General features: G+C 47.0%; 1 protein-coding gene across 1 annotated transcript; it reads left to right on the top strand.

Moving 5' to 3' along the window:
- The first annotated feature begins 1,998 nt into the window (after positions 1–1,998).
- Positions 1,999–16,243, top strand: RSL1D1 (ribosomal L1 domain containing 1). The gene is made up of 9 exons (XM_032392235.1): positions 1,999–2,206; positions 2,943–3,082; positions 5,001–5,139; positions 6,031–6,179; positions 6,269–6,370; positions 9,819–9,912; positions 9,997–10,122; positions 11,986–12,285; positions 14,370–16,243. Exons 1-9 carry the CDS (start codon positions 2,108–2,110, stop codon positions 14,694–14,696), a joined length of 1,476 nt encoding a protein of 491 aa, XP_032248126.1. The 5' UTR covers positions 1,999–2,107; the 3' UTR covers positions 14,697–16,243.
- Positions 16,244–26,487: the final 10,244 nt, after the last annotated feature.

Below are 26,487 nucleotides of genomic sequence, written 5' to 3'. Positions count from 1 at the left end.
CCCGTGGTTGCAGCAGGCTGAGTAGCCTCAGGACATGGTAGGTGGCTTCACCCAGAGCAAATACTTTGAACAGAAGGAAAGAGGGAGGGATGCCTGGGTGGCTCAGTCTGTTAGGCATCTGCCTCCGGTTCGGGTCGTGATGTCGGGGTCCTGGGATCCAGCCCCGCATCGGGCTCCTTGCTCAGCAGGGAGTCTGCTTTCTCCCTCTCCCTCTGCCCCTCCTTCCCGCTCGTTCTCTCTCTCTCCCTCAAATACATAAATAAAATCTTAAAAAAAAAGAAGGAAAGAGGGAGGGAGGGAGAGAGATGCAGGGGGAAAAAATACTCGAAGTGGAAACTACAGTCGGCTGTGTCCTATCTGATAGAAGCAAGTCACACTCAAGGGGAAGGGAATGAAGCGCCATCACTTAAATATCCAAGAATCTGTAGGCATGTGTCCAATTTTTTTTTATCACCACAATATCACAGCCAGATTATGAACTTTCCCAAACCCTAGTGATGAATTAGGCCACGTCCTCTTCCTCCCCACCACCAGTTCAAAAACCGTATACCTACAGATTTCTTCAAGGTACGTATCAACCTTCAGCCTGGTAATGAATTAATTCCCTAACCTACCATTCTAGCCTCATCTCCCATCCTCCCCTCTGCATGTCCCTGCTCCAGCCACTTACTCCTTGCAAACACCACTGTGCTCCTTTATCTGAAGTCATGCCTTTCCTTTGGTCTAGAAGTCTGGTTCTCAGACTTGAATTCCAAAAGACACATGTGACTCCCCTAATGCTCTTCTCAGAACACTAGAAAACGTTGATACACGAAGCCTAACATAACAATTCAGAATACTGTGCTAAAATTAATTCCCCCTGACACGAAATTCTAGAACAGACGAGTGAGGGTAGGTGCCAAGGTTTAAGAACATTTCTTCCACAAGTTGATTATTGACAAAGTTACTATCGGAGACCAGCAGCAGAACACGCCTTCCGCCAGCCGTGGCAATATGGAAGGAGCATTTTGGGGAGAAAACATACACAAAAGCCTCCTACTCCCATTCTTTCAGCTCTCAAAAATGTCCACAGCTAGTTGCAAAAAGGCTAGAATCATCTTGCATGTCCATCACAACCCTCCTAAATAAACTCTGTTCATCTACACGATAGAAGGCAGTTTTTAAAGATGAGGCAGAGCACTAGGTACCGACTTGACAATCTCCAAGATACATGCATTCGGAGCAAAAGACAACGTACAGAACAGTGGGTATATTAGACTACTATTTGCTTTCCAAAAAAGATGATTAATGGGCGCCTGGGTGGCTCAGTCGGTTAAGCGTCTGCCTTCGGCTCAGGTCATGATCCCATGGTCCTGGGATCGAGCCCCGTCTGGGCTCCCTGCTCACCGGGAAGCCTGCTTCTCCCTCTCCCTCTGCCTGCCGCTCCCCCTGCTTGTGCTCTTACCAGAAAAATAAATACAACCTTAAAAAGAAAAGATTAAGTTTAAACCCACGCATCCATAAAGAGGAAAAAGGATGAGTACTTTCTAAACGTGCCTGGAACATCCCTGCAAGGCTCCAGGACAACAGGTAGCAGCGGGGACCTCGGCGGACGCGGGCAGGGAGGGGACTCTACCTTTTCCGGCCGCGGGTTATTCCAGCCTGCACGCTTCGGGGTACCCGAGCTGCTGACCTCCCGCCTCTCTCAGACCCGAGGCGGAGAGACCGGCGCCGGCTCACCGCTCGCGTCCCCGCACCCCGGCCTCCGAAGGGGCGGCGGCGGGCCGGCGCGGGTGGGTGGCAGGCCAGGCCTCGCGCTCTCCCCAAGCCCCTCCCCCTCTTGCAGGCGCTCGCTCGATTCCCTCCGTGCAGGGTGAGAGCCAGGAGTCGCCAGGCTGCTCCCGCGCCTCACACAAGAGCCTTGGACTGCAGGCGCAGCGCCCGGCTCGGTTCACTCGCGCCGCCTAAATCCCGCCGCTGTGACGTCCTGGGGTCCAACCCCGCGCTCCCGGACGTGACGCGACCCCGGTCCCGCCCCCCAACTTCCGGCTACGGGCCTGAGCTCGCGCGTGCGCACAGGGAGCCAGCCCTGGGTACCCCGCGCGCGTCTGCACGAGGTGAGAGCGAAATGGAGAGTTCGGCTTCCACGCCACCCTCATCCTCAACCGCAGCCTCGGCCTCCGCTCCGGCGACCCCGGCCTCCGTGGAGCAGCTGGACAAGGGACAGGTGAGCGGCCCTTTGGGGCGGGGGGGGCGGAAGCGGGGTGGCCGTGGGCTTGTGAGGCTCGGGGTGCGGGTGCGGGTTCCGCGCCCCCGCGGGCGCCCCCGGAGTTTTGGGAGGGTCGCTGGGTCGCGCTGCGCTCAGCCTGCCGGCTCCTTTCTGCGCGCCGGGAGGTGCCTGTCGCCCCCTAGCCCTGCGGCCTGCCCCCTCCTCCCCCAGGTGGATTGCAGGCGCAGCCTGGGCTTCCGGGGTGAGATCCACCTAGCTCTGCTTCCCCACCGTTGACTTGAGCAGGTTGCTTAATTCTGCAAGCTTCAGTGACCTCAGGTTTAAAAGGCCTCTGCTGGCCTTGGCTCCTCCCCGGGATCAGAGGAGGCAAGGCCCGTGAAGCTCCGTAGCCAGGGGCCTGGCACATAGTAAGCGCTCAGTGAATCCTAGTTGTGGTGTGTAGCGCTTTTCCCGGGATTGCTGCCTTAATCATCGAGGGCCCGGGAAGCATGTTCCCACCTGGCGCGAAGCCTTCACGTGGGAGAGGCTCTCTTCTGTAGACGGGTGCTGAGCGGATACTTAGGTGGTTTCTGATGGAGTCTGATCACAAATTGTAGGATCCTGATACAGGCGGTTGTGGAGGTTGCCTATTCAAATAGAATTTGAGGAGGAAAAAAAAGGAAAAAATGCGGAGGAGGGGGCAAATGCTAAATTAGATTGAGATTTAATTTATTTGTGTGTCTCTACTTTGCAGATTAGAAAGGCGGTGGAAGCTCTGTTGGCACATTCCAAGTCCAGGAAAAACGCCAATGGATTGCTTTTGAATGAGAATGAAAATTTCTTTTTAATGGTGGTACTGTGGAAGATTCCAAGTAAAGAACTGAGGGTTAGATTGTAAGTTCTGATTTTCTATGTTTGCTCTTGTTATCTGCTCGGTCATTCGGTATAGTTGTAACAGTCGCCCTTTTGTTTCTAGTGGAAACTGCGAACTCAAAATATGAGTTGAAATATGAAATTGTGCCTTAAAAAAAAACAAAAACGAATTCAGACATGCTTAAATTTCCTAAAAATTTCGCCAGTTTTCTGGGGCTGGGTGGACAGTTAACCTAAGCAGTTCTATTGAATCTGAAACTGGGTTTTTAGAATAAATTAGACAGCTTTTGTGTTTGTATAGATTCTGTTATCCTTCCATATCATGCTAGTTCCAAGCTAAACTACTGAGGTCCCGGACTCACTCCTCAAGTAAAGATGATTAAAAACTTAATGAGGAGCAATGAGCTCCTTCTGGAAAACAAACCCATGGTGATTACACGTTCTTACTGCTATAGGACTCTGCAGAGTTGCCAGACTTAGCAAATAAAAATACAAGTTTTTTTTTTTTTTTTAAGATTTATTTACTTATTTTAGAGCACGAGTGGGATGGGCAGAGGGAGATATAATTTTAAGCAGACTCCCTGCTAAGCAGCAGAGCCCTATGTGGGGCTCGATCCCACAACCCAGAGATCATGATCTGGGCCAAAACCAAGAGTCGGATGCTTAACCCACTCTGCCACCCAGGTGCCCCAAAATATAAGTTAATTTTTAGTATAAGTAGGTCCCATGTAATATTTGGGGCATAATTATACTAAAAAAAAATACAAAGATCAAAATTTAACTTGTGCTGTTTTCTATCTGGCACCCCTGCCTCTGTGGAATCTTTCATTTCCTGACTGTCCAAAAAAAGCCAGGTGTGCTAAGGAAAATATATCAGATAGATGGTTTCTTTTCTTTTCCCCATGAGTGGGGACGCGGGGTTGGTAAGAATGATTAGAAATTGGAAAGAGTCTTGGATCCTCAGATTCTCTTAACTGATGATCACAGACCTGCCCCAGTTGCCTTAGTTACTATGTTCTCTATCCCGCACGCATTCTTTTATTCCACACCTCTGCTCAGGCAGTTTCTCCTTTCTGGGAAGCCCTGTCACTTTCTCTAGGATATTTTCCCAGCTCGTCACCTCGTGATGATTCCTGCCACTTCCCGGCTCGGTATCACTTCCCATCGTGTTTGGCAAGTCGTGTGTGCGCCCCTCAGGCCAAGGAAATGTTTCCTCAGAACACAAAGTCCTAGGAAATGAGTGAAACCTTGTTCTCGATATAAGACTCAACTGTAATAACACATGTTTGCTGGTCGCTGTTGGTTTGCTCCATGTTTTCTGTTCAGCTCTGAAGGAGCTATGTTGTTTATGGAGCCCAGAGTTTTCTGCAAGGTAAAGTTCTGAACCAGAACTATCCTGATGAAACCAGATTATTCTAGCACGTTATAGTACATGTGCATATATCAGAACATATAAAATAATAACCTCACGTGCACTACTTTGGGTGTCTTTGATAATGTTCTAACTGTGGTTATATCCCACATAGTAATTATTACTTTGTTTATTTTGGGAGAGGAGGGACAGGGGGAGAGGGGGAGAGAAAGAATCTTAAGCAGACTCCACACCCAGGGTGGAGCCCAATGTGGGGCTCGATCTCACAACCCTGAGATCCTGACCTGAGCCAAAACCAGGAGCCACCGACTGAGCCACCTAGGCGCCCCTGATTGATATTTTGGACTCTGGGTATTTGTGATGATTTACTTGAATCTTAAATCTCTTCTCCATACCATTAAAGACTAGATATATTTTTTAATGTTCTTGGTAGAGTATTTGTTTAAATAGCGTGAATGAAGTTTGTTGAAATGACTGAATTTATTGTGTATTCTGTGGAATAGAAGCATATGTTTTCTTCCTCTGTTACAATGCTTTCTTCCTCTGTTCCATCTCTGTATTTTGCAGGTCCTTGCCTCATGGTATTCGATCCGATTTAACAGATATTTGTTTACTTACCAAGGATGAACCCAATTTAACTCCTGAAAAGACAGAACGGTTTTACAAGAAGCTTTTGAACAAGCATGGAATTAAAACCATATCTCAGGTCAGGAGTGGTTAATATTTTCAGGACAATTAAAAGATCTGCTTCAGTCTTTGAAGTGATAAGTAATACATCTCTGTACTATCTACTAACCCAGTATTTCTTTCCTAGAGATTTTATTTGTATTTATTCATTCATTCATTCATTTAAAAAATTTTATTTTTGCATAATCTCTTCACCCAACGTGGGGCTTTCAACTCACAACCCTGAGATCAAGAGTCACATGCTTCACTGACTGAGCCAGCCAGGTGCCCCTAGGAATTTAATTTTTTCTTTCTAATTTTCACTGGCTTTAGTAAGGCATGTTCCATCTTCTCTATGATGGATGAGCTGTTAAGGTTTCTTGACCTAAAAGCTAATGTGTACATCAATAACTTTTTTTTTTTTTTTTAAGATTTTATTTATTTACTTGAGAGAGAGAGAGCACAAGCAGGGGGAGTGGGAGAGGGAGAAGCAGGCTCCCCGCTGAGCAGGGAGCCCGACGTGGGGCTCGATCCCAGGACCCAGGACCATGGCCTGAGCCGAAGGCAGATACCTAACTGACTGCCACCGAGGTGCCCCATCTGTAACTTTCATATCTTGAAGAGTTTACGGAAGATTGCTCCAGTAGGTCAAGGTCGGCACTTCCAGAACATTCCCGGGCTTGCCTGTGACTTGGCACTTCCCGTCGTGGTTTGTAGTTGTTGGTGTCCTTTCTTTATGTGGCGTCCCAGCTCATCTCTGTGTCCCCATCGGTTAGCACGGTGCCTGGCCCCTGCTTGGCGCTCTCCACATGTTCACTAAACTGTGGCTCTGGGACATTTTAAGATCTGGACACAGTTATAGCTTGAGTATTTCTAGTTTTTGTTCAAGTTCTTAACTTTTTGTGTTTTTCCTCTTCCTTGTGTTTTCTAGATTATCCCCCTCCGAACTTTAAAAAAGGAGTATAAAGCCTATGAAGCCAAGCTCCGCCTCCTGGGCAGTTTTGACTTCTTCCTCACTGATGCAAGAATCAGGCGGCTCTTGCCATCCCACCTAGGGAGACATTTCTATCACAGAAAGAAGTAAGTTTCTTAGCAGTAACTGGGTTTGAGCAGAGTGAACTTCGTAGGTGTATATACATTGTGCTGCAAGCGCCTGTGTGTTCTTACAGAGTTCCGGTGCCTGTGAACCTTCTGGCCAAGAATTTATCCAGGGAGATCAATGAATGCATAGGTGGAACGGTCTTAAACATCTCTAAAAGTGGTTCCTGCAGGTAGGTCAGAGGTAGTAACGGTGTGTGCCCGTGTCTAGTCTTAGAGTCATTTGATAATAATTGCATTAACCTTTTTTTTTTTTTTTTTTTAACAAGGTCGTGTTAATGAAACCAGACCCTTCTATTAAAACTAAGGTCCATCCCTCAGAAGTATTTAATTCTCTAGAAAAGCGCCGTCCCATAGAACTTTCCCCAGTGATGGAAGTGGTCTGTATCTGGGCTCTGTATAGGAGTCCTTAGCTGTACGTGGCTGCCGTGGCCAAGGAACTGAATTTCTAGTGTTACTTGATTTCAGTTAACGTAAACTGAAATAGGCAGGTGTGGCTAGTGGCTAGTATTTACCGTGTTGGCCGGGGCACCGCTAGGTATTGCGGAAAACGAGGACAAAACTAATGCTTAGGGAATGTCAGCGGTTCTGGGCTTTTGTGTTTCCTGGGCTCATACTACCCGTTACAGGGAAGATCCCCCTCAGTCTTGGTTTAACTTCTCGTTCAGTGAATTCATTATCCGTCCTGTCTCATCATGCCGTCGGGTGTCTCTCTGTTGTCACACTGATTTCTTCTGACTCAGGATGCCGAGCTGGGTGGAACCCCCACACCCAGCCTCAGAAATCAGGAGAGACCTTGAGGCGCCTGAGTGGCTTAGTCATTAAGTGTCTGCCTTTGGGTCAGGTCATGATCCCAGGGTCCTGGGATTGAGCCCCGCATCGGGCTCCTTGCTCGGCGGGAAGCCTGCTTCTCCCTCTCCCACTCCCCCTGCTTGTGTTCCCTCTCTCGCTGTCTCTCTCTGTCAAATAAATAAATAAAATCTTGGGGGAAAAAAAAATCAGGAGAGACCTTTTGGGGCGGTGGTGGCTCCCCAGCTGGACAGAGAATGTGGCTCCACCTTTTTTATTAGGCTAAGGGGCCAGTTAAGTTTGAGTGCTTGGCAGTTGAGGAGGAGGAGGGGATTTTTAAACATACTCAGAATCTTTTTCTTTTTTTTTAAGACTATTTATTTGAGAGAGAGAGAGCATAAGCAGGGGGAGAGGGAGAAGCAGGCTTCCCACCAAGCAGGGAGCCCGATGCGGGGCTCGATCCCAGGACTCTGGGATCATGACCTGAACTGAAGGCAGCCGTTTCACTGACTGAGCCACCCAGGCGCCCCAGAATCATTTTGAAAAATAACCTGCCTGGGGCATCTGTGGAATGGGGATGGGTAGCTGCCAGGAGGGTGGCACTCTAGGGTACAGCGGCCCCTCCTAAAGATACCCCAGGAGCCTCTGTGTACCCAGGGGCAGCACCCACGGTGAAACGGGACTGCCAGGATGGCTAGACTCTGCTCTCCGGGGCGGTTCTGGGGTTGTTGTCTCTCTGCAGGTGGCCGATCCCTTAACGGGCTGTAATGAAGTGGCTGAGAAGAGTTGGTGGTCAGGCCTGGGCCCGACTCTGGTTGTAGGCAGACGTCAGAGTCGTGGCTCATGGGAAGTGATGAGCTAGCAGATCAGAGGCCTGGGGGCCTGGGATGGATGAGCAGCTGAGAGGGGGGCGGCACCAAGAAGGCAGATGAAGGAGCAGCGGTCTCCTCTTTTCCTTCGGGAGACTTGTGGGCAGCTAACGGACAGTACAGACACCTGAACCATTCTTGGCTCTCCTTTCATACCCACCCTCCTCCTGCCGCCCCTCATTCTTTCCTTTTCCCTCTCTCCCGTCCCGTCCCCCTCCCCCTCCCCGTCCTCTCTCTCCCTCACTGCTTGTCATCTTCCCGCCTGGGAAACCAAGGGTGTGCTTGCAGCCGGCAGTGAGCACGCAGCGGGCAGAGCCCTGTCTTTGGCTGGAGGGAGGTCACAGCACCAGCCCCGTCTCATCCTCATTCTGCGACTCCCAGCAGACCATGAGCCTGCTTTCCGGCTCCTGCAGTGCAGGAACAGGGGACCCTATGGCTAAGCAATAGAGGAACTTTCCACTTGGCTTCTGCCTGCACCCTGCTTCTCCTGAAGGGATGGTCTTGCCCTTGGCCTGAAGACTCTGTTACACGAGGGACGAGAACTGTTGGTCTTAGAGATAACAGCTGGGTCAGGGCAGGGGACCGGGAAGACGGAAGCATCCCTCCTAGCGGTCTTTCCTTCCCGAACAGCCCCTCCTCAGGAAAGCTCGAGGGCCAACTCTGTGAGCCGTGTTTCCTAGGATGAAGGTAGAATTTCCTTCAGCCCTGCCCACTGACCGATAGGCCTCACAGAGCGGCTCCTCCACGACCGGGTCACGGTGTGATGGATTTCAGGAGCAGGGCATTGCTAGAACACGAAGAGAGTAGTCTCCCTTTAAAATAGATTGAAACTAAGCAAAACAAGCCAATCAGAGAAAGACCGTTATCAAACAATCTCACTCATGTGGAATTTAAGAAACAAAACAGGATCATAGGAGAAGGGAGGGAAAAATAAAACAAGATGAAATCAGAGAGGGAGACAAATCACTGGAGACTCTTAATCATAGGAAACAGACTGGAGGGGTTGCTGGAGGCAAGGGGGTTCCTGGGGGATGGACATGAAGGAGGGCACGTGATGTAACGAGCACTGGATGTTATATAAGACTGATGAATCACTGACCTCTATCTCTGAATCCAAGAATACATTGTTAATTGAATTTATTTTTTTTTAAGATTTTATTTATTTTGGGGCGCTTGGGTGGCTCAGTCGTTGGGCGTCTGCCTTTGGCTCAGGTCATGATCCCAGGGTCCTGAGATCGAGCCCCACATCGGGCTCCCTGCTCGGCGGGAAGCCTGCTTCTCCCTCTCCCACTCCCCCTGCTTGTGTTCCCTCTCTTGCTGTGTCTCTCTCTGTCAAATAAATAAAATCTTTTTTTTTTAAGATTTTATTTATTTATTAGACAATAAAATCTTTTAAGATTTTATTTATTTGACAGACAATAAAATCTTTTTTTTTTAAGATTTTATTTATTAGAGACAATAAAATCTTTTTTTTAAGATTTTATTTATTTATTAGAGAGACAAAATCTTTTTTTTTTTAAGATTTTATTTATTTGACAGAGACAATAAAATCTTTTTTTTTTTTTTTTTAAGATTTTATTTATTTATTTGACAGAGACACAGCGAGAGAGGGAACACAAGCAGGGGGAGCGGCAGAGGGAGAAGCAGGCTTCCCGCCGAGCAGGGAGCCCGATGCGGGGCTCGATCCCAGGACCCTGGGATCATGACCTGCGCCGAAGGCAGATGCCCAAAGACTGAGCCACCCAGGCACCCCTGTTAATTGAATTTTAACAAAAAAATCAGTTGTATAAAACAACTGCAAAAAAAGAAACAGTGAAACCCTAAAGATTTTAAGGTTTCTACCTCTGATTTTTTTTTGGCGGGGGGGTCATGTATTTATGTTTCTCACCTGCCTGTGCTTTATTTTGAAACACAAATTAATGTTTTTTTTAATCTTTGTGTCTGATATTGTATTAAATTCCAGTACTATCCGCGTTGGCCACACTGGAATGGAGGTTGAACACGTCGTTGATAACATCATCGCCGTGACGAAGGGGCTTTCCCAAAAGTTGCCAGAGGTGCGGTCTCACCAATGCATCCATTGATTGTTTGTTTAAAAGAACCAGAACCCGGACCGGTAATACCATTCTTGTCTGTTGCAGAAGTGGGAAAGCGTGAAACTCCTGTATGTGAAAACCGAGAGGTCCGCTTCCCTGCCCATCTTTTCCTCATTTGTCAGCTGTCAGGATGAAGCAAAGGGATTATGCACCCCCAGTCAGAAGAAAAAGGTGAGTAGGATTTTACATACCGGGTGGGCTTAGTCACAGGTGTAAACACAGCCCAGGAAAAGGAGTGGATGCCCTTTCTGTCTGACCTACGGTGCTTTCCCAGTGGTCCTGCTTTTGTGTGCATTCTTCCCGCTTTGCAGATGAGATCCGTTAGCAGTGGTGTGAATAAAGCATATCGGGGTACAAATATCTTGTGTTTATTGGTACGTTAGTTAAGTGGCCCGAGTAGGCTCAGCGGGGCCCCGTGTAGTGGCAAGAGGAGCTAAAGGAAGACCAAAATCTAGTTCATTAAGAACTTTTTCTGGGCACAATTTACTGTTGCATTGGGCTAACAGATAACCCGTTAGTTTGGGAGTGTAGGTTTTCAGTGCTATTGCGAAAAAAAAGCCAACATGAGGGAAAATTCCGTTTTTTTGCTGTTTGTTAGACCAGTCTCCTAGTTTGCTAACACTTTTCTTTAGCTGTGTTAATCGCGTGCAGTGGGTTAATTTGGGTCTTTTAATTTCTTTTTTTCTTTTTTTTTTTTACTTGTAGAAGTTGTGTGTGTTCTTCTTTTTCAAATTGGCTTTACTTCTTTTACTTTCTTATTACCTACCTACAAATGGTTCTCCAGTTTACTGTAATTCCTGGAACACGTTAAGCATTCCTATTCTGTCGTCGGATCATTTGAGTGGCACCCTGCTGGTGTCCCAGCCGGTTCTGTGTCCCTGCTGGCTCTTCATGGACCTGGTCGTCTTTGTGTCATGATCGTCGCATTGGGAAAATGATTGGTAGAAATAATCTGAGGTGTGAGATAAACATCTTTCTCTAGAAGATTTCCATTTCTGTCTGCTGGGCACCTCAGGGCCCTGGACCTGGGGCTCCCTGAACGCACATTTCAAGGCTTGAGATTCCCTGAATGATTCCAAGCAAACAATGCTGAGACTCTGCACAGCTCTGCTTCCTGTTTGTCTTTACGCCGAGAGTAACTCACTGGCCTCCCAGCTTATTGTGGGAGGTTCCTCTTACAATCCCTGCCCGGTGTGGACACTGGGATTTGATTTCTCTCCATCCACCTGCACCCTATGGTAACATAAAAATTAGGGATCAGCAAATACTCTTGGCAGAATTTGCCTCTGGGCTCACTTACCCACTGGGTCCTTGTTTCAAATGTCTTGCAGGTAGTTGGTTCCTTGATGCCTTTAAGGGGAAAAAAAATTTTTTTTAATATATTATACCCCACTTTTTTTACTTATTTTCATTGGGAAGGTGACCCAGAAAAACAGACTTGCTGTTACCAGAAGCAAGAAATCTGAATTTTTTGCAGTTTGTCAGCAGATTGATTTGAGGACTTGGTGAAAATGTTGGAATTGCTGGTTAAAATGGAATCGGACAGTTATGGATGTTATTGAACAGGACTCTGTGGTGAGGATAACAGATCTCTAGCTGTGGAAATGTTTTACTGTTTTCACTTAAAGCCACAAGCCTGCAGTAGGGAAAAAATGATCAATTGTGGGGGGGTTTTTTGAAATTGTTTTATTGAGACATAAATTACATCAGAATACTCTACAATTTAGGATAATTCTTAACTCCCCCATAAACCAGATCAACTTTCACGGAAGCTCCGGCTGCAACCCGGATTCTGAGTCCCGACGTGTAATTCACAGAGCGAGCATCTTCGGCTCTGAGTTAAAACCAAACTGGAGTTGACGCTCACGTGCTGGTAATGGGGTTTGTTTGCTCGGAGTTGGTACAGATCGAGGCACTTTCCAGAAGCCTAGGGGGAATCAGAACTGCAAGTGCCGAATCTCTGCCATTTATTTGCCAACAAGTGTATCCCTTACTAAAATTATGCTTGGGGTTTTGTGTGTGTGTGTTTTGTAGGAAGCAAAGAAAAAACAAAAACAAAAAGAGTATCGTGAAAAACAAAAAGAGAAGAAGAAAAACAAAAGGCTTATGAAGCAGGCTAGAAAAGCTCCGTTGGCCCCGGAGAAGGAGGACACGGGCCCCAAAACTGGTGGTACCCCGGCGCCCGACCCTCCCCCCCGGAAGGAGGAGCGGAGAGCGCACGAGAAGAAAGAGGGCAGTAGAGTGAAAGCTCAGTCTAAGGTGCAGGAGGAATCCGAAGACGAGATCCCTCAGCTGGTGCCAATAGGGAAGACGCCAGCGAAAGGAAACGCAGAGGTATTTTCTTTGATTTTCATTAGAATTTTAGGAAACACTGCCCATGGTTTCAAAAAGCAGGCCAGGGCAGAAATGTGGGCAGTGGTTCTGTTGCTGACGGTAAGTCTGGATCCCCCACGTCCTAAGCCTTAGAAAACCGAGCAGGGCCAGGGCGGGCTTGCGTGCTGGGTCCCAAAACCTCTCCAACACCCCACCCCTGCTGGCTCCTGAAATCCGACTGCGTGGATTTCACAGGATCGTTTAAAGGAACGGAGTTTTTTAACTTTTTGGTTCTTCGGTTCGGTTTTTCCTTGTTCTCCGTGTCCATCCAGCTGCTAGGAGAAGGCCTCTTGAACATGAGGGGGAAGGAGAGGGGGTGTTAAGAGCCCGGGGGGCTGTCCTCACCACGGGTGCAGCCTGCATGTCCCTGGTGTCAGGCTTGGCCTCAGCACGTGGGAGTGACAGTCCCAGGGCTAGCCCTGCCCTTGACCCATTTGGTATTTTGTGTGGTAGCAGCAATCCCTAGAATCGTCAGGGTGTTGAAATTTTCACGTCCTGGCAAAAGTATTCCTTGTAAAGGTGCCCCCGAGTGCTACTCAGGTTTTAAATCTACTTGAAGTAAACACAGAGGATCCGTGTGTTACCTGGAAACATTGTAGTTGTTTTGAGCAGAAGCACACCGTGTGTGTCCCCGCGGGCGGGAGGTAATATGCTGGAGATGGGAAGAGGGGAGGGCACAGCTGAGCAGCTGGTGTGTAGCTGGCGCCCTTGGAACCCAGCTAGGAGACCGCGTCAGGGTAATGACCTGCAGAAGTTTCATTGTTCACTGGAGAGGCACGGATGAGGACACATCATGGACCCTTGCAGCAGTTGTTATGAGTAATTTGAAACGATGTTCAGTCAGGAAATACTCAGTGACCTCGGGAGTACTAATGAAGTTATTGGAGAAAGGGCAAAGCATTTGGCTTGCTTGCATGCATTTATTTATTTTATTTTTTAAGATTTTTTTATTTGAGGGACGCCTGGGTGGCTCAGTCAGTTAAGCGTCTGCCTTCAGCTGAGGTCATGATCCCAGGGTCCTGGGATCGAGCCCCGCATCGGGCTCCCTGCTCAGCAGGAAGCCTCCTTCTCCCTCTGCCGCTCCCTCTGCTTTGTGCTTTCTGTCTTTCTCTCTGATAAACAAATAAGTAAAATCTTTAAAAAAAAAAATTTTTTTTTGAGAGACAGCATGGGTGGTGGGGGGGGTGGCATAGAGGGAGAAGCAGACTACGCGGAGCAGGGAGCCCGACGTGGGGCTCGATCCCAGGACCCTGAGATCACGACCCAAGCCAAAGGCAGATGCTCACTGACTGAGCCATCCCGGCGCCCCAGCATTTGGCTTTTAAATGCATGCACACTTGTGGGGGGAAGGTAGTGAATAAGAGGTAGTTAATACAGTGTGCTAAAGTTATTAGAGAATTTTTGTTTCTTGTATTTCTTATGTTTTCCAAATTTCCCATAACAATCCTATCGTTTTATATTTACTGAAAAGCAAAGTTTTGCTTTGCCGGCTGTTTTTGTCTCTCTAACCTCCTCCCGTATTAGACGCATCTGTCGCTAGAGTGCTGTCCCCAGCTGTCATCTGGACTGCTGGGAAATCCCAGCCTCCTGGCGTGCAACACTCTGTCCTCTCCAAGAGCCTCTCAGTCTGCCTTTGGGAAGCAGTGTTTCCTGACAGGCGGCCTGGGTGGTTTTTACACACACAGTTTGGGAACCTCCTGTCCTCACCCACAGGCAAGGAATATACAACTGAAGGTGGAGAAGAGTCAGGATTGGGGCACAGGCTCTCTGCAGTGCTCCCAGTGGGCTATTCTGGGCGTCCCCACGAAAGGCAAAGGCGGTTCTCTGTTGACTGGACCCAGGAGAGCACCAGGGTCCTTGCTACAGTCCTTAGTGACAGAAAACAGTTGCCTTCCAGAGTGCCGGCAAGGCAAAAGGCAAAGCCATCCCTCATCTCCTCATATTGGGCTGTCCCTTCTGGGGGTGACATGATAAAGACAGCAGTTTTCAGAGTGACATTGTCAGGGTTTGTCTTCCCTTGGACTTAACTCCCTGCTTTTTCTTAGGTGCAAAAACACGCCGCAGGAAAGAAGTCTCCAAAAAAGAGTCCTGCCCCTAGCACACCCCGTGGGAAGAAGAGAAAGGCCTTTCCGAGTTTGGAGACCCCGAAGGCTGCAGAGCCCAAGACCCCAGGCAATGGCCTGGGGAAGAAGCCAAGAATCAAAGAAGAGGCAGAGAAAGAAAAAAACTCTTCACTGGGGAAAAAAGACCCAAGACAGATGACCAAAAAGCCAGGGGCCAAGTTCTTCACTACTGCTAGTAAATCTGCGAAAAAAGCTCCCCGCACCCCCAAACAGTGGCCCAAAAAGCCCAAAGTACCCCAGTCGACCTAAAAATCAAGAGACTCAAGCAGAAGGAAACATCCACACTCCCCAAAGAGCTTTTTAAAAATGCCGGGTTCCCGAGCCCCACGCCATGCAGTCTTCTCCGGGAGTGAGGCCCAGACTTACCTGTTTTTTAAAACCTCCGCAAGTAATCCTGATGTATGTTTGTGTGTGTGAGAACCAGTAGTTCTGAAGTAAATCCATTTTTTTAAGTTGCTCTTCTGTGCATTTGCTAATAGGACAGGGGAAAAATACAGTGCTTCTCTGTGGTGGTTTATTATTAAAGTGTACCATTGGCTTCTGAGCGAACCAGCGGCCTTCCCTGTCTTGCTGGTTTTACTTGAATCCCTCCGATGTGACCCTCTCCCCCGTCTGTTTTCCATGCTCTGTTCACCTAGACTCTGTTACACTGGTTTGTGCAAGCCCCCCCAAAGCTTGTCCGCATTACCGGGATGGGCTCACTGCCGGACACTCGCTGTGGAACGTAGGAGAAAGTCTTGGTGGGTTTTGGGAAGGGCGCTTGAGATCGGCATAATTGATCTCGGTGGCAGCCCGCCGCGGCTGTGGGTCACTGAGTCAGCGTGCATTCGGTAAGGCTAGTTAGCAGGGAGCCGTTGATGGGGGCAGAGGAGTCCTGCCCTGCTGGAGGTAAGAAATACAGTCCGTCTTCCTCCGAGCCCTCCTCAGCCTGCATGCATTTACTCCCGTGTAGACTGTGTACATTTTGGATGTTCTGAAGCAGTGAATGACCCAGCCTCTCCCTGGGTGGGAGTGGGGGTCCACGTCCCTGGCGGCGAGCGATGGACGCACTGTGCTAGTGGCCGGGGAAGTGTGCTGTCCAGGATCACGTGGCTCGGAAGCAAGTCAGGCGTCAGGTGGTCCTCCTTCAAGTCCAAGGAGCCAAAGCTTTTGCTTTTTAGATTGTAATGTTAACTTTTTAAATCCTGAGAGCCTCTAAAATACTCGAGTGTGCGTTTAATGTCGAGGATGAGCGTAACCGGGTTTCCCACAGAAACGAGGTGTGGGGACGTGGCCAGACTGGCTTCAGAGACGGAGACTTAAGTGCTGTTTTCCAGAGGCAAACTCCTGTACATAATCATGCTAGTCCTCTCTCTACGGGACCTAATTTCGGGGTGGGGGGGTAGCTGTGTGTGGTGTTTTCATCCCAGCCTCTAGCCAAATAAAGATTTTGCGACACCCAAGTGATTCTTTGGTCTGTGGCTTGGTCCTGGTTGAACGTGAAGCAGCTGTTTACCTTCCTGTCCTTTGCGCATCAGGTTTCACTCCTAAATTCTCTACAGTGGAAATGGCAGATTTACTGAAACTTCCTCAGTTGGGGAACGGGTGAAAACTCAGAATCGCAAGGAAAAGGCACAAGTCATGCTACCAGGTTTCTAAGGCTCAGGCACGATCCCAGCTGACTGATAGGGCCGCGAGCTGTCAGGGGTCTGGTACAGGAAATCTCTGCTACGGCAGATCACGCTTTTGGGGTTCAAGAGGTAAGTGGCTGATGTTTTTGTTTTTGTTTTGTTTTTTTCGATTTATTTTTTGGAGGAAGAGTGTGAGCTGGGGGGAGGGGTAAAGGGAGGGGGAGAGAGAATCTCAAGCAGACTCCGCACTGAGCGTGGAGCCCAGTGCAGGACTGGATCCCACGACCCTGAGATCATGACCTGAGCCGAACCCATGAGTTGGACACTTAACCGACTGAGCCTCCCAGGCGTCCCGTCACATGTGTTAAGGGTTTAAATAGCAGAGAAGTCTTTGGCCATTTTATTAGATATTTGAAGGCTCTGCAACCTACATTTCTTTCTCCTTAAATTGCTACTGTTTGCGGGTCACCCGAGTGGTGCAGTCAAGTGTCCAACTCTTGATCTGAGCTCATGATCTGAGCTCAGGCCTTGAGCTCAGGGTCGTGAGTTCAAGCCCCACATTGGGCTCCACACTGGCATGGAGCCTGCTTAAAAAAAGTTGCTACTGTTTTCCCTGTGTTAATACGCGCAGCATCAAGATTCCCCATAGGACTTTATGAATGATCAGAGGCCCTCATCAGTCCTTGGGTTTTTTTTTTTTTTTTTTTTTTAAGATTTTATTTATTTATTTGACAGAGACACAGCGAGAGAGGGAACACAAGCGGGAGAGTGGGAGAGGGAGAAGCAGGCTTCCCGCCGAGTGGGGAGCCCGATGCGGGGCCTGAACCCAGGACCCCGGGATCATGACCTGAGCCAAAGGCAGACGCTTAACGACTGAGCCACCCAGGCGCCCCAGTCCTTGGGTTTTAAAGGAATTAACGCATGTGATGATGGACCACAAATAAAATTTGAGTTACGGTGATTATTTTGGGGTGATGGGCTTAGAAAATGGCAACTATTTAGATGTTTTTTGTTTGTTTATTTTTTAGATTTTATTTATTTATTAGAGCCAGAGCACTAGTGGTGGGGAGAGGGAGAGGGACCCCGATGAGGGGCTCAATCCCAGGACTCCGGGATCATGACCTGAGCCGAAGGGAGACGCTTAACCAACTGAGCCTCCCAGGCGCCCCCAAGGCAATCCAATTTTTAAAATGAGCAAAGGATCTGAATGGACATTTGCCCAAAGAAGATTTACAAATGGCCAACAAGCACAGGAAAAATTGATGAACATCATCCATCATCAGGGAAATGCAGATCAAAACCATGAGATACGGCTTCACACCACTAGGATGGCTCTAACCCAAAAGACACTAACAAGATGGATGTGGAAAAATTGGGGGGCAGGGATAGGCAAAATAGATGAAGGGGATTAAGAAATACAGACTTCCAGCTATAAAATAAATCGGGGATGAAAAGTACAGTATAGGGAATAGAGTCCGTAACACCCTAATCCTGTCTGGTGGCAGATGGTAACGACAGTTCTCCCAATGCGCATAGCTTCGTGTGTAGAATTGTGAGCTCACTAAGGTGTACCCCTGAAGCTGACATAACACTGTCAAGTGCAGACTTAATCCGCACTTACAACAGTGCCTGACACATACACAGTGCTTAACAAACACAGATCAATTCACTGAAAAACTATGTAATCATTACAAATGACAGAAATATCTAAACACATGAGTAAAGAAGTATTTAGACTAAATATTTAGGGGCACCTGGCTGGCTCAGTCAGTGGAGCGTGCGACTCGATCTCAGGGTTGTGAGTTCAAGCCCCACGTTGGGCGTGGAGCCTACTTAAAAAAAAATTAAGGGGGCACCTGGGTGGCTCAGTCGTTAAGCGTCTGCCTTCAGCTCAGGTCATGATCTCAGGGTCCTGGGATCGAGCCCCACATCGGGCTCCCTGCTCGGCGGGGAGCCTGCTTCTCCCTCTCCCACTCCCCCTGCTTGGGTTCCCTCTCTCGCTGTGCCTTTCTCTGTCAAATAAAATCTTTAAAAAAAAAAAAATTAAGGAATATAAATAAATAAAAGTAAATTAAATATTTAAGTTAATAAACATGGTGGGATGTTTGCTGTTTATTATTAATGGGACAAAAAAGTTACTGTATACACAATCTCCTTCGAATTCTATCTTAAAGTCTCTAAGGCATCAAAAGACTGGAAAATAGCCACACAATGCTAATAATGGTTATCTCTGGCTGGGGAATTCAGGTTGTTTTTATTCTTTTTTTTTTTTTTTTTTTAAGATTTTTATTTTTAAATAACCTCCCCACCCAATGTGGGGCTCGAACTCACAACCCCGAGATCAAGAGTTGCATGCTCCACCAACTAAGACAGCCAGGTGCTGGCTTTTTGTGTGGACATAAGTTTTCAACTCCTTTGAATAAATACCCAGGAGCACAATTGCTTGATCATATAGTAAGAGAACTAGTTTAGTTTTATAAGAAACCATCAAACCGTCTTCCAAAGTGGCTGCACCATTTTGCCTTCACCAGTGGTAAACGAGAGGCCCCTTTGCTCCACATCCTCATCAGTGTTTGGTGTTGTCCATGTTCCGGATTTTGGCCATTCTCATATTGGTGTAGTACTATCTCCTCGTTTTAGGTTGCATTTTCCTTATGACATAAGATGTGAAATAGGCTTGTTTGCCATCAGTGTATCTTGTTTGGCAAGGTGTCTATTAGGATCTTTGGCCCATTTTTTAATCAGGTTGTTTTCCTGGTGAGTTTTAAGAGTTCTTTGTATATTTTTGATAATTGTCCTTTATCAGATGTATGTTTTGCAAATATTTTCTCCCGCTCTGTGGTTGGTCTTCATGTTTTCTTGAGGTATTCTGTTTTGAAATGACCATAAATCTACTTCTGTGCTTGTTTCTTCTATCTCTGAAATGGGAACGCCACCCTGAGATATTTTTAATGTGCTCTGAACCCTTTTGCCTGTGAATCTGTAAATAATACTGTCTCCCAAAGATAAACACAGTTAATATTTTATTTATTTAATTATTTTTTTAAAAGATTTTATTTATTTATTTGACAGAGACACAGCGAGAGAGGGAACGCAAGCAGGGGGAGAGGGAGAAGCAGGCTTCCTGCTGACCAGGGAGCCCGATTCAGGGCTTGATCCTAGGACCCTGGGAACATGACCTGATCCGAAGGCAGATGCTTAACGACTGAGCCACCCAGGCGCCCCCACAGTTAATATTTTAATATTTGATATATTTCTTACAATATTTTTTCCTGTGCATAAGTATTTTTTTCTTCCCGTCTATATTTTCCAAGTTATTTTGTAATAACTTTATCAAATACCAGCACTCCTTCACTTGAGTCCCTTAAATGTGTGTCATTAAAACCATGAAGAAAATGTAAAGAAATATTTGGGAGTGGGGGATGGCACTTCTAAAAAGTACACATTCCTGGTCCCGCTGCAGACCTTCTTGCTTGGAATTGGCATGTGATGGCCCTTTAACAAGAGGTCAGGATGGGGCGCCTGGGTTTCTCAGCCAGTTAAGCGTCCGACTGACTCTTGGTTTCAACTCAGGTCATGGTATCAGGGTCATGAGATCTAGCCCCGCTTTGGGCTCAGCACTCAGCAGTGTGTCTGCTTAGGATTCTCTCCCTTTCCCTCTCCCTCCCCCTCTTCCCATTCCCCTCCCCCCCTCTGCCCCTCCCCCTGCTCGTGTTCTCTTTCTATCTCTAAAATAAATAAATAAATCTTAAAAAAAAAAAAAAAAAAAAATCCCCGCAAGAGGTCAGGTGATTCCTATGCTCAGGAAGCACTGGGAAACACTGGTACAAAGTTTATGTGGCAACTAAAAGTTGCCTACGCTTGGTAACATCTTTATCAAATTCTTTGCAGGTGAAACCAAATGAAACAGATCTTTTATTTCCTCTTTTTATTACTAATTTTTTCCTAGGACATTCAGGTGAACTACTTACCATATGCATTTGGCCCCAGTCTCTCCTTGTTAGGAGTTTCTTCCAAATCTGTAGGATCAAGGCATTTACACTATTGTGTTAAAGAAAAAAAAAAAAACTGATCTGATGCATGAAAATTGCTCCTCATGAGAATCCGTGTTATTGCAATTATCCAATCAAGAGCCTAATTCATATAAAAGAAACAGAGACATGTTTTCTTTTCATCTAAAATCATTTCATCTTAAATGGTATCTGACCATTTACATATACGCTTTTTTTTTTAACTGTAAAGCTGCCTCTTGGACCAGGTGAGATCAAGAGTCACATGATCCACCAACTGAGCCAGTTAGGTGCCCCAATGTACCATTTTTATGTGTAACTCTGATTGATCCCCTTATCAGACCATTCTGCCGTGAAAATATCTGTCAGTATGTATCAGTGTAAATTTTAATTTTCTGCGACCCTAAAGCTCTAAGTATTAACTCTGGTCTAAGACACAATTATAATTACTAGCATACAATGGATCGAATGGTGTATATTATGTGTGTTGATAAGATTTCAGTTTTTGTGATTTGTAGTTATTAGCGCCTCTCTCAGTGAGCTGGGTCTTTTCCCTTGTGCGTAGTTCCACGAATGACTGTTCCTTACGGTTACAAGGAGACGCGGTTCAGCCTCCTTTGGCTTGCTATGTTTCTTTTTCACAGATTTAAGTGCAGAGAAACCTTACATTGCTGGATGGAAATGGAACGAGGCTTCCAGCAACGTGGCTCAATTCTTTGGCTTTGTTCAGAGTTGCTCAAATATGCACAATTATTACAGTGAGGCACCACTGAATTATTTTTACCAAACTATTCATTCTTCTATTTGAGGGCGAGGAAGTGTTGAAAGCAAAAATTGGCAAACGCCGGACCAATTTAACAAGATTACCAGTCACTAGTCCTTCGTTTTCTTAGCACAGGTATCATGTATTTTGAACTTTTCCTAGGTTTTCTGTCCTGAAGGTTTAACAAAAAAACAAACAAAACCCAAACCTCTGTACAATGCTTTTCTTCCCTTAAATGGGAGAAGGGCAATTTTGAAAGGGGACACTTTGCAGGTTGTTGGGCATTGCTGCTGGCTGGCTCAGTCGGGGAGAGTGTGTGACCCTTGATCCCAGGGTTGTGAGTTTGAGCCCCACGTTGGGTGTAGTGATTACTAAAAATAAATAAACGTAAAACAAAAACAAATAAAACAAAGCACCTATAGAAGTTGAGGACCTGGAAACTATTCCCTTAAAGTTCTCATGCCTATGTGATACCCAGAAAGTCCCCGGGGACTATGTGCCCCAGTTTGAAGACAATTGTTGTAGGTGATGGACCAGAACGAGAACTGAGGGAGCAAGTAAGTATGGTTAGACCTAAGTTTCTTCCTTGTTACACTTGGCAGTGAGTTCCCTACTCACAGAAAACACACAGTTCCTCAGGCAACTGTCCAAAGTTCCCTTCCAGTCCTTCCTCTTAAATTAACCTTTCATCTTTTTTTTTTTAAGATTTTATTTATTTATTTATTTATTTATTTAACAGAGAGAGAGAGCACAAGTAGGCAGAGCGAGAAGCAGGCTCTCCGCTGAGCAGGGAGCCTGATGTGGGGCTCGATCCCAGGACCCTGGGATCCTGACCTGAGCCGAAGGCAGACGCTTAATGACTGAGCCACCCAGGCACACCTCATTTTATTTTTAAAAAGATTTTATTTATTTATTTATTTAGCACGTGCACGAGCAGGGGGAGGGGCAGAGGGAGTGGGAGAGAGAATCTCAAGCAGACTCTGCACTGAGCATGGAGCCATACGGGGCTCACCACCATGAGATCATGACCCGAGCTGAAACCCAAAGTTGGATGCTCAACCACCCGAGCCACCCAGGCACCCTTTCACCTTGAATTTGATCACTTGTATCTAAAATGTAAAAATCTATGGGCGCCTGGGTGGCTCAGTCATTAAGTGTCTGCCTTCGGCTCAGGTTATGGTCCCAGGGTCCTGGGATCGAGTCCCGCATCGGGCTCCCTGCTTGGCGGGAGGCCTGCTTCTCCCTCTCCCACTCCCCCTGCTTGTGTTCCTGCTCGCGCTGTCTCTGTCTCTGTCAAATAAATAAAAATTAAAAAAAAATAATAATAAAATAAAATGTAAAAATCTAAATGTATCCTCAAGTAATAATGGTGCTTCCGGAAGATGTCAGGTCAAGCCTAGTTCAAGTACCCCTGGCACAGAGCTCGATTTTCAGAAGCAGTCTCTGGATGTCATGAGATAGCTTCGTGAAATGTATGGAAAGAGTAAACTATTAAGAACTAACCATGAGGGGCGCCTGGGCGGCTCAGTCGTTAAGCGTCTGCCTTCGGCTCAGGTCATGATCCCAGGGTCCTGGGATGGAGCCCCGCATCGGGCTCCCTGCCCCGCAGGAAGCCTGCTTCTCCCTCTCCCACTCCCCCTGCTTGTGTTCCCTCTCTTGTTGTCTCTCTCTGTCAAATAAATAAATAAAATCTTAAAAAAAAAAAACTTCCCATGATTAATGCTGACCTTCTGAAAGTCTCCTTGGCGGGGAAGCTTCCCTCTTCCTACAAGCCAGCCCTGTGAGCTAAGGCGTCAGGACACTGGAGAGGGTGAAAACAGTTTTGACGGCTAACTCAGGCGGAACTCGGACAATGTCTTCAGCAAAGAACAACAGTTTCTGTTCAACCTTCTGATATTTCTGACTTGTAATACCTCTGTGTCTTCTCTTCACCATTGTAGCAAAAAAAAAAAAAAAGAAAAATCATAATGTTGCAGCAGGTGCAAGTTTGTAATCAGAGGACCAGGCTCCTAAGAAGGCAGCTGGAAGAACCCAGTGCATGTCTTGCTGTGAATACATGAGATCATTACCTCATAGGGCTGCTGCCTGCGACCCTGGGAATAGTTGTCCTTGTGCACAAGTCCTCTGACCATATGGCTTTCTCTGTTGGAATAATAATATTGGTGACCACAGGCATTTTTGTTCTAACTGGTGCTAGCTCCATGTGCAGTGAGCCAAATCTCACGGAGCATCGCAATGCGAAGACTAGAGGCGGGAATTGGGGACAGTATCCGAGGGGGTACAGAGCCGTTAGTGACCGAGGGAGCGACAGCCAGCACCTGGGGGTACCTGTATACCAACCTGCTTTCTTGGGACCGTTGAAACTTTGATTTTAAGTCTTGTGAACATTGGTTTTTACATACAAATAAAATTTGGCTTTTTAAACCCTTGTTTCCTGGCTTTTGTAATCTTCTTGTTCCCTATTGCCTAGAGGAGTTCCCCCTGCGGGAGTCCTTGTGGTTCTCAAGTTCAAGTCATCTAGCCAGCCACTTTGCTCCCAGTTGCTATGTCTCCCAAACTTTCTGCCTTCTTCCTGCTGGCACTGAAGACCCAGCTGCTGCTTCTCGCGCTGGCTCTCCGCATCACCTCCCGCAGACTTCAGCACCATGGCCCCCGCAAGATCACAGATGCCCAGCTCACGGCCCTCCTCACCTGCAACGTCCTCATCTTATCTCTGATATCCGTTCCCCACTTCCATGGGCGTGCCCTATACCTTCCTCACGGCTGCTGTGATACCCTAAAACCTCACGTCTGAGCCCCATTCTCCTACCACACAGTCTCCTACTGTCCTCCTTAACTTTCTCTTGTACCCTCACCTGACAATTCTCCCAACTCTCTGATGCCATGCTGTCCTTACTTTCTCACGGTGCCTTGACTTTCTTCTCGCCCCTCCCAGAACAACGTGGGAGATAACCCCAACCTTTGCTTCCTTCTAACTCTGCGGGCCTGGTAATAGATGAGCCTGGTGCCACTGAACTTTCCACCTGTGCACTTGAATCCTCAGAGGCACACGTCATGGAGCAAACCACACAAAAAGGTGGACTGGCTTCCTTCATAATCACAATCACCAACCTCAGAGGCCACACCCTCTGAAAGCTGTAGCTGTCCCAACTTTTTTTTTTTTTTTAAGATTTTATTCATTTATTTATTTGACAGAGAGAGACACAGCGAGAGAGGGAACACAAGCAGGGGGAGTGGGAGAGGGAGAAGCAGGCTCCCCGCCAAGCAGGGAGCCCGATGCGGGGCTCAATCCCAGGACCCTGGGATCATGACCTGAGCAGAAGGTAGACGCTTAACGACTGAGCCACCCAGGCGCCCCTGCCCCAACTTTTGAAGGAGTCCTTCCGTCTCCCTCAGTGGACATTTGTGCCCCTCCATGAAAATGAGGATTTACCACACCAGCACACAGCAGTCCACAAGCCCCACCCAACAGCCCCTGAACATCTCTCTTCATAAACATAGCATGTATTTTCTGACTTTTCCCCACATGTATAGTTTTTCAAGTCCCTCCTTTTTTACTCTTTATATGTTTCAAGTTTTTGTTAATGAAATTTCTCTTCTAATGAAAAAAGAAAAGCCATCGCTCCTTAACTGTATCTTAATTACTTGTAATGGTCCCAAACCGAAAGCCTACCTATCCGTCAGTGAGGGAATAAACTGGAATCCCCAGTATGGGGATACCACATAAAAAAGAACAAACTATTGATACTCAAAACAAATGGAAGAATATGAAAATAATTTTCCTCAATGAAAGAAGAGACAGAATACAGTACTGCATGACGCCATATATAAATAAATAGACTAAACTGCGGTAACAAAAAGCGGATTAGTGGTTGCCTGGGTATAGAGGAGAGAGAAGAGTAGATTACAAAGGGGCACAAGGACACTTCTGAGAGTGATGGATGGGGTTTTCATGTTATTTGTGCTGATGCTTTCACTGATACGTATATATATGGCCCAAAGCCATCGGCTGTATGTTTTGAATTGGTGCAGTCTTGTCCCTCATTTCTACCTCCACGAAGCTCTGAAGAAAGAAGCATAGAGTGAGTGATTTTAAGCAGCGTTTCCCGTCTTTGCTGATAGATTAGGAAGCCCTGGGTGCTGGGGAAAGTCTGTTCTCCTGGTCCCGCTGCCGGAGCCCCTGTGAAGCACCAGGTGAACTGTGCTTTCAACAAGGGACTTGGGAAACACGGGTGTAAAGTGGGTGGGAGCCAAGAAGGAGGCCTCCCTCCTCTTGACCAAACCATCATCAGCTGAAGCCAAATGAAAACACCACCATCAAGAGCCAGGGGGAAACCATCAGGATTTCCTGGCTTTTGACCCAGATCCGTAAGTACCGCTTAACAGTGTCCCACCAACCTCTCCTGGAAAGGGTTTTCTCAGCCCCTCGGCATCTTCTATGATTGGATAAATAGGCAGAAAGCCAAGCTCATGGGTAAAATGCCAGTTACCCAATCAGATCCTATCCCCTGTAAGAGACACACCAAGAACTGCGTTTGGCGTTTCACTAGGGAGGAGGTTGCTGTTTGTGGTTAAGGAGATTCATTTAATCAGGTAAAGGAAACCACATTTTTAAAAAATATAAGTTGTGCTGTGTTCGGAAGCCATAAAAATTTTTTGTTGTTGTTGCTACCAGGTGAGGTCAGGTACGTTTTTCATAGAAACTAAAGCAGTCCTATTCACATACATCAAAATAGGGGAATAGAAAGAGTCTGGTTAGAGCTGCGTCACTGAGTTCTGTGAACTTCGTCAAGGTTACATGCAAAGATCACATAATGATTTTCTATCCAGTTATTCTTACTGAGCTGGCAATCCGTTAATTCTTCCATTTTTGTTAAGAATAAGAGACATCTGGGGCGCCTGGGTGGCTCAGTCGTTAAGCGTCTGCTTTCGGCTCAGGTCATGATCCCAGGGTCCTGGGATCGAGCCCCGCATCGGGCTCCCTGCTCTACGGGAAGCCTGCTTCTCCCTCTCCCTCTGCCTCCTCCCCACTGCTTGTGTTCCAACCAAGGCCGGGTTTCCTCGTGGCTCTGTCCTTAACTCTGCCCCTCACACGGGGCCCCTTTGAAGTCTGGTGAACTCGAGAAACCCCTTCCAGTTCACTCAGGCCAGGACAAGAGCATCCGTGGGAAACACCTGCAAGCTTTCTTCCCTCTTGCGCGTCAAACCCTGCTCCCAGTTCCTCCCAGTGGCAGAGGAGGTGAGAACAGGACCCCGCGCTGGAGTGCAAAGCTCCCCCTTCCACTTTGTCTGAAGCGCATTTTGATTTCAGCGTGTATTCTGTTACATCCGAGTCTCGGTTAAACAAAGCTCTTGCTTTGTGTTCTGTTTCATGGGTACCTGAATTAGTACAGCAATCTTCAACATGCCACCAAATACTATTGCTTTTCCCTTAAAATGCAATGTATATTCTGGGTCTTTAAGTGTTTGCTAGCAAACCTCAGGACTACCTGGTGTACCCAATGCAGTCGTGGTCTTTCTGGAAATGATCCAGAAGTTTGTGATAGATGGCTTCATGAAGGTTATAGGAAGAAATAGTTAAAGGAAATTAAAAATATTTTTATATTGGTGGTACAGTCAGTTGGGCATCCAATTCTTGGTTTTGGCTCCAGTTGTGA

The sequence above is a fragment of the Phoca vitulina genome, unplaced genomic scaffold (assembly GCF_004348235.1).
Source record: "Phoca vitulina isolate PV1807 unplaced genomic scaffold, GSC_HSeal_1.0 scaffold66, whole genome shotgun sequence".
Classification (NCBI taxonomy): domain Eukaryota; kingdom Metazoa; phylum Chordata; class Mammalia; order Carnivora; family Phocidae; genus Phoca; species Phoca vitulina.
This window is presented reverse-complemented; position numbering and strand designations above follow the sequence as displayed.

What these genes read in the sequence shown, in the direction of transcription:
- RSL1D1 (XM_032392235.1), top strand. Translation starts at nt 2,108, where the DNA reads ATGGAGAGTTCGGCTTCCACGCCACCCTCATCCTCAACCGCAGCCTCG. An exon ending in AGCAGCTGGACAAGGGACAG is followed by an intron (nt 2,207 to 2,942) that starts GTGAGCGGCCCT and finishes TCTACTTTGCAG; the next exon opens with ATTAGAAAGGCGGTGGAAGC. An exon ending in GAATTAAAACCATATCTCAG is followed by an intron (nt 5,140 to 6,030) that starts GTCAGGAGTGGT and finishes TGTGTTTTCTAG; the next exon opens with ATTATCCCCCTCCGAACTTT.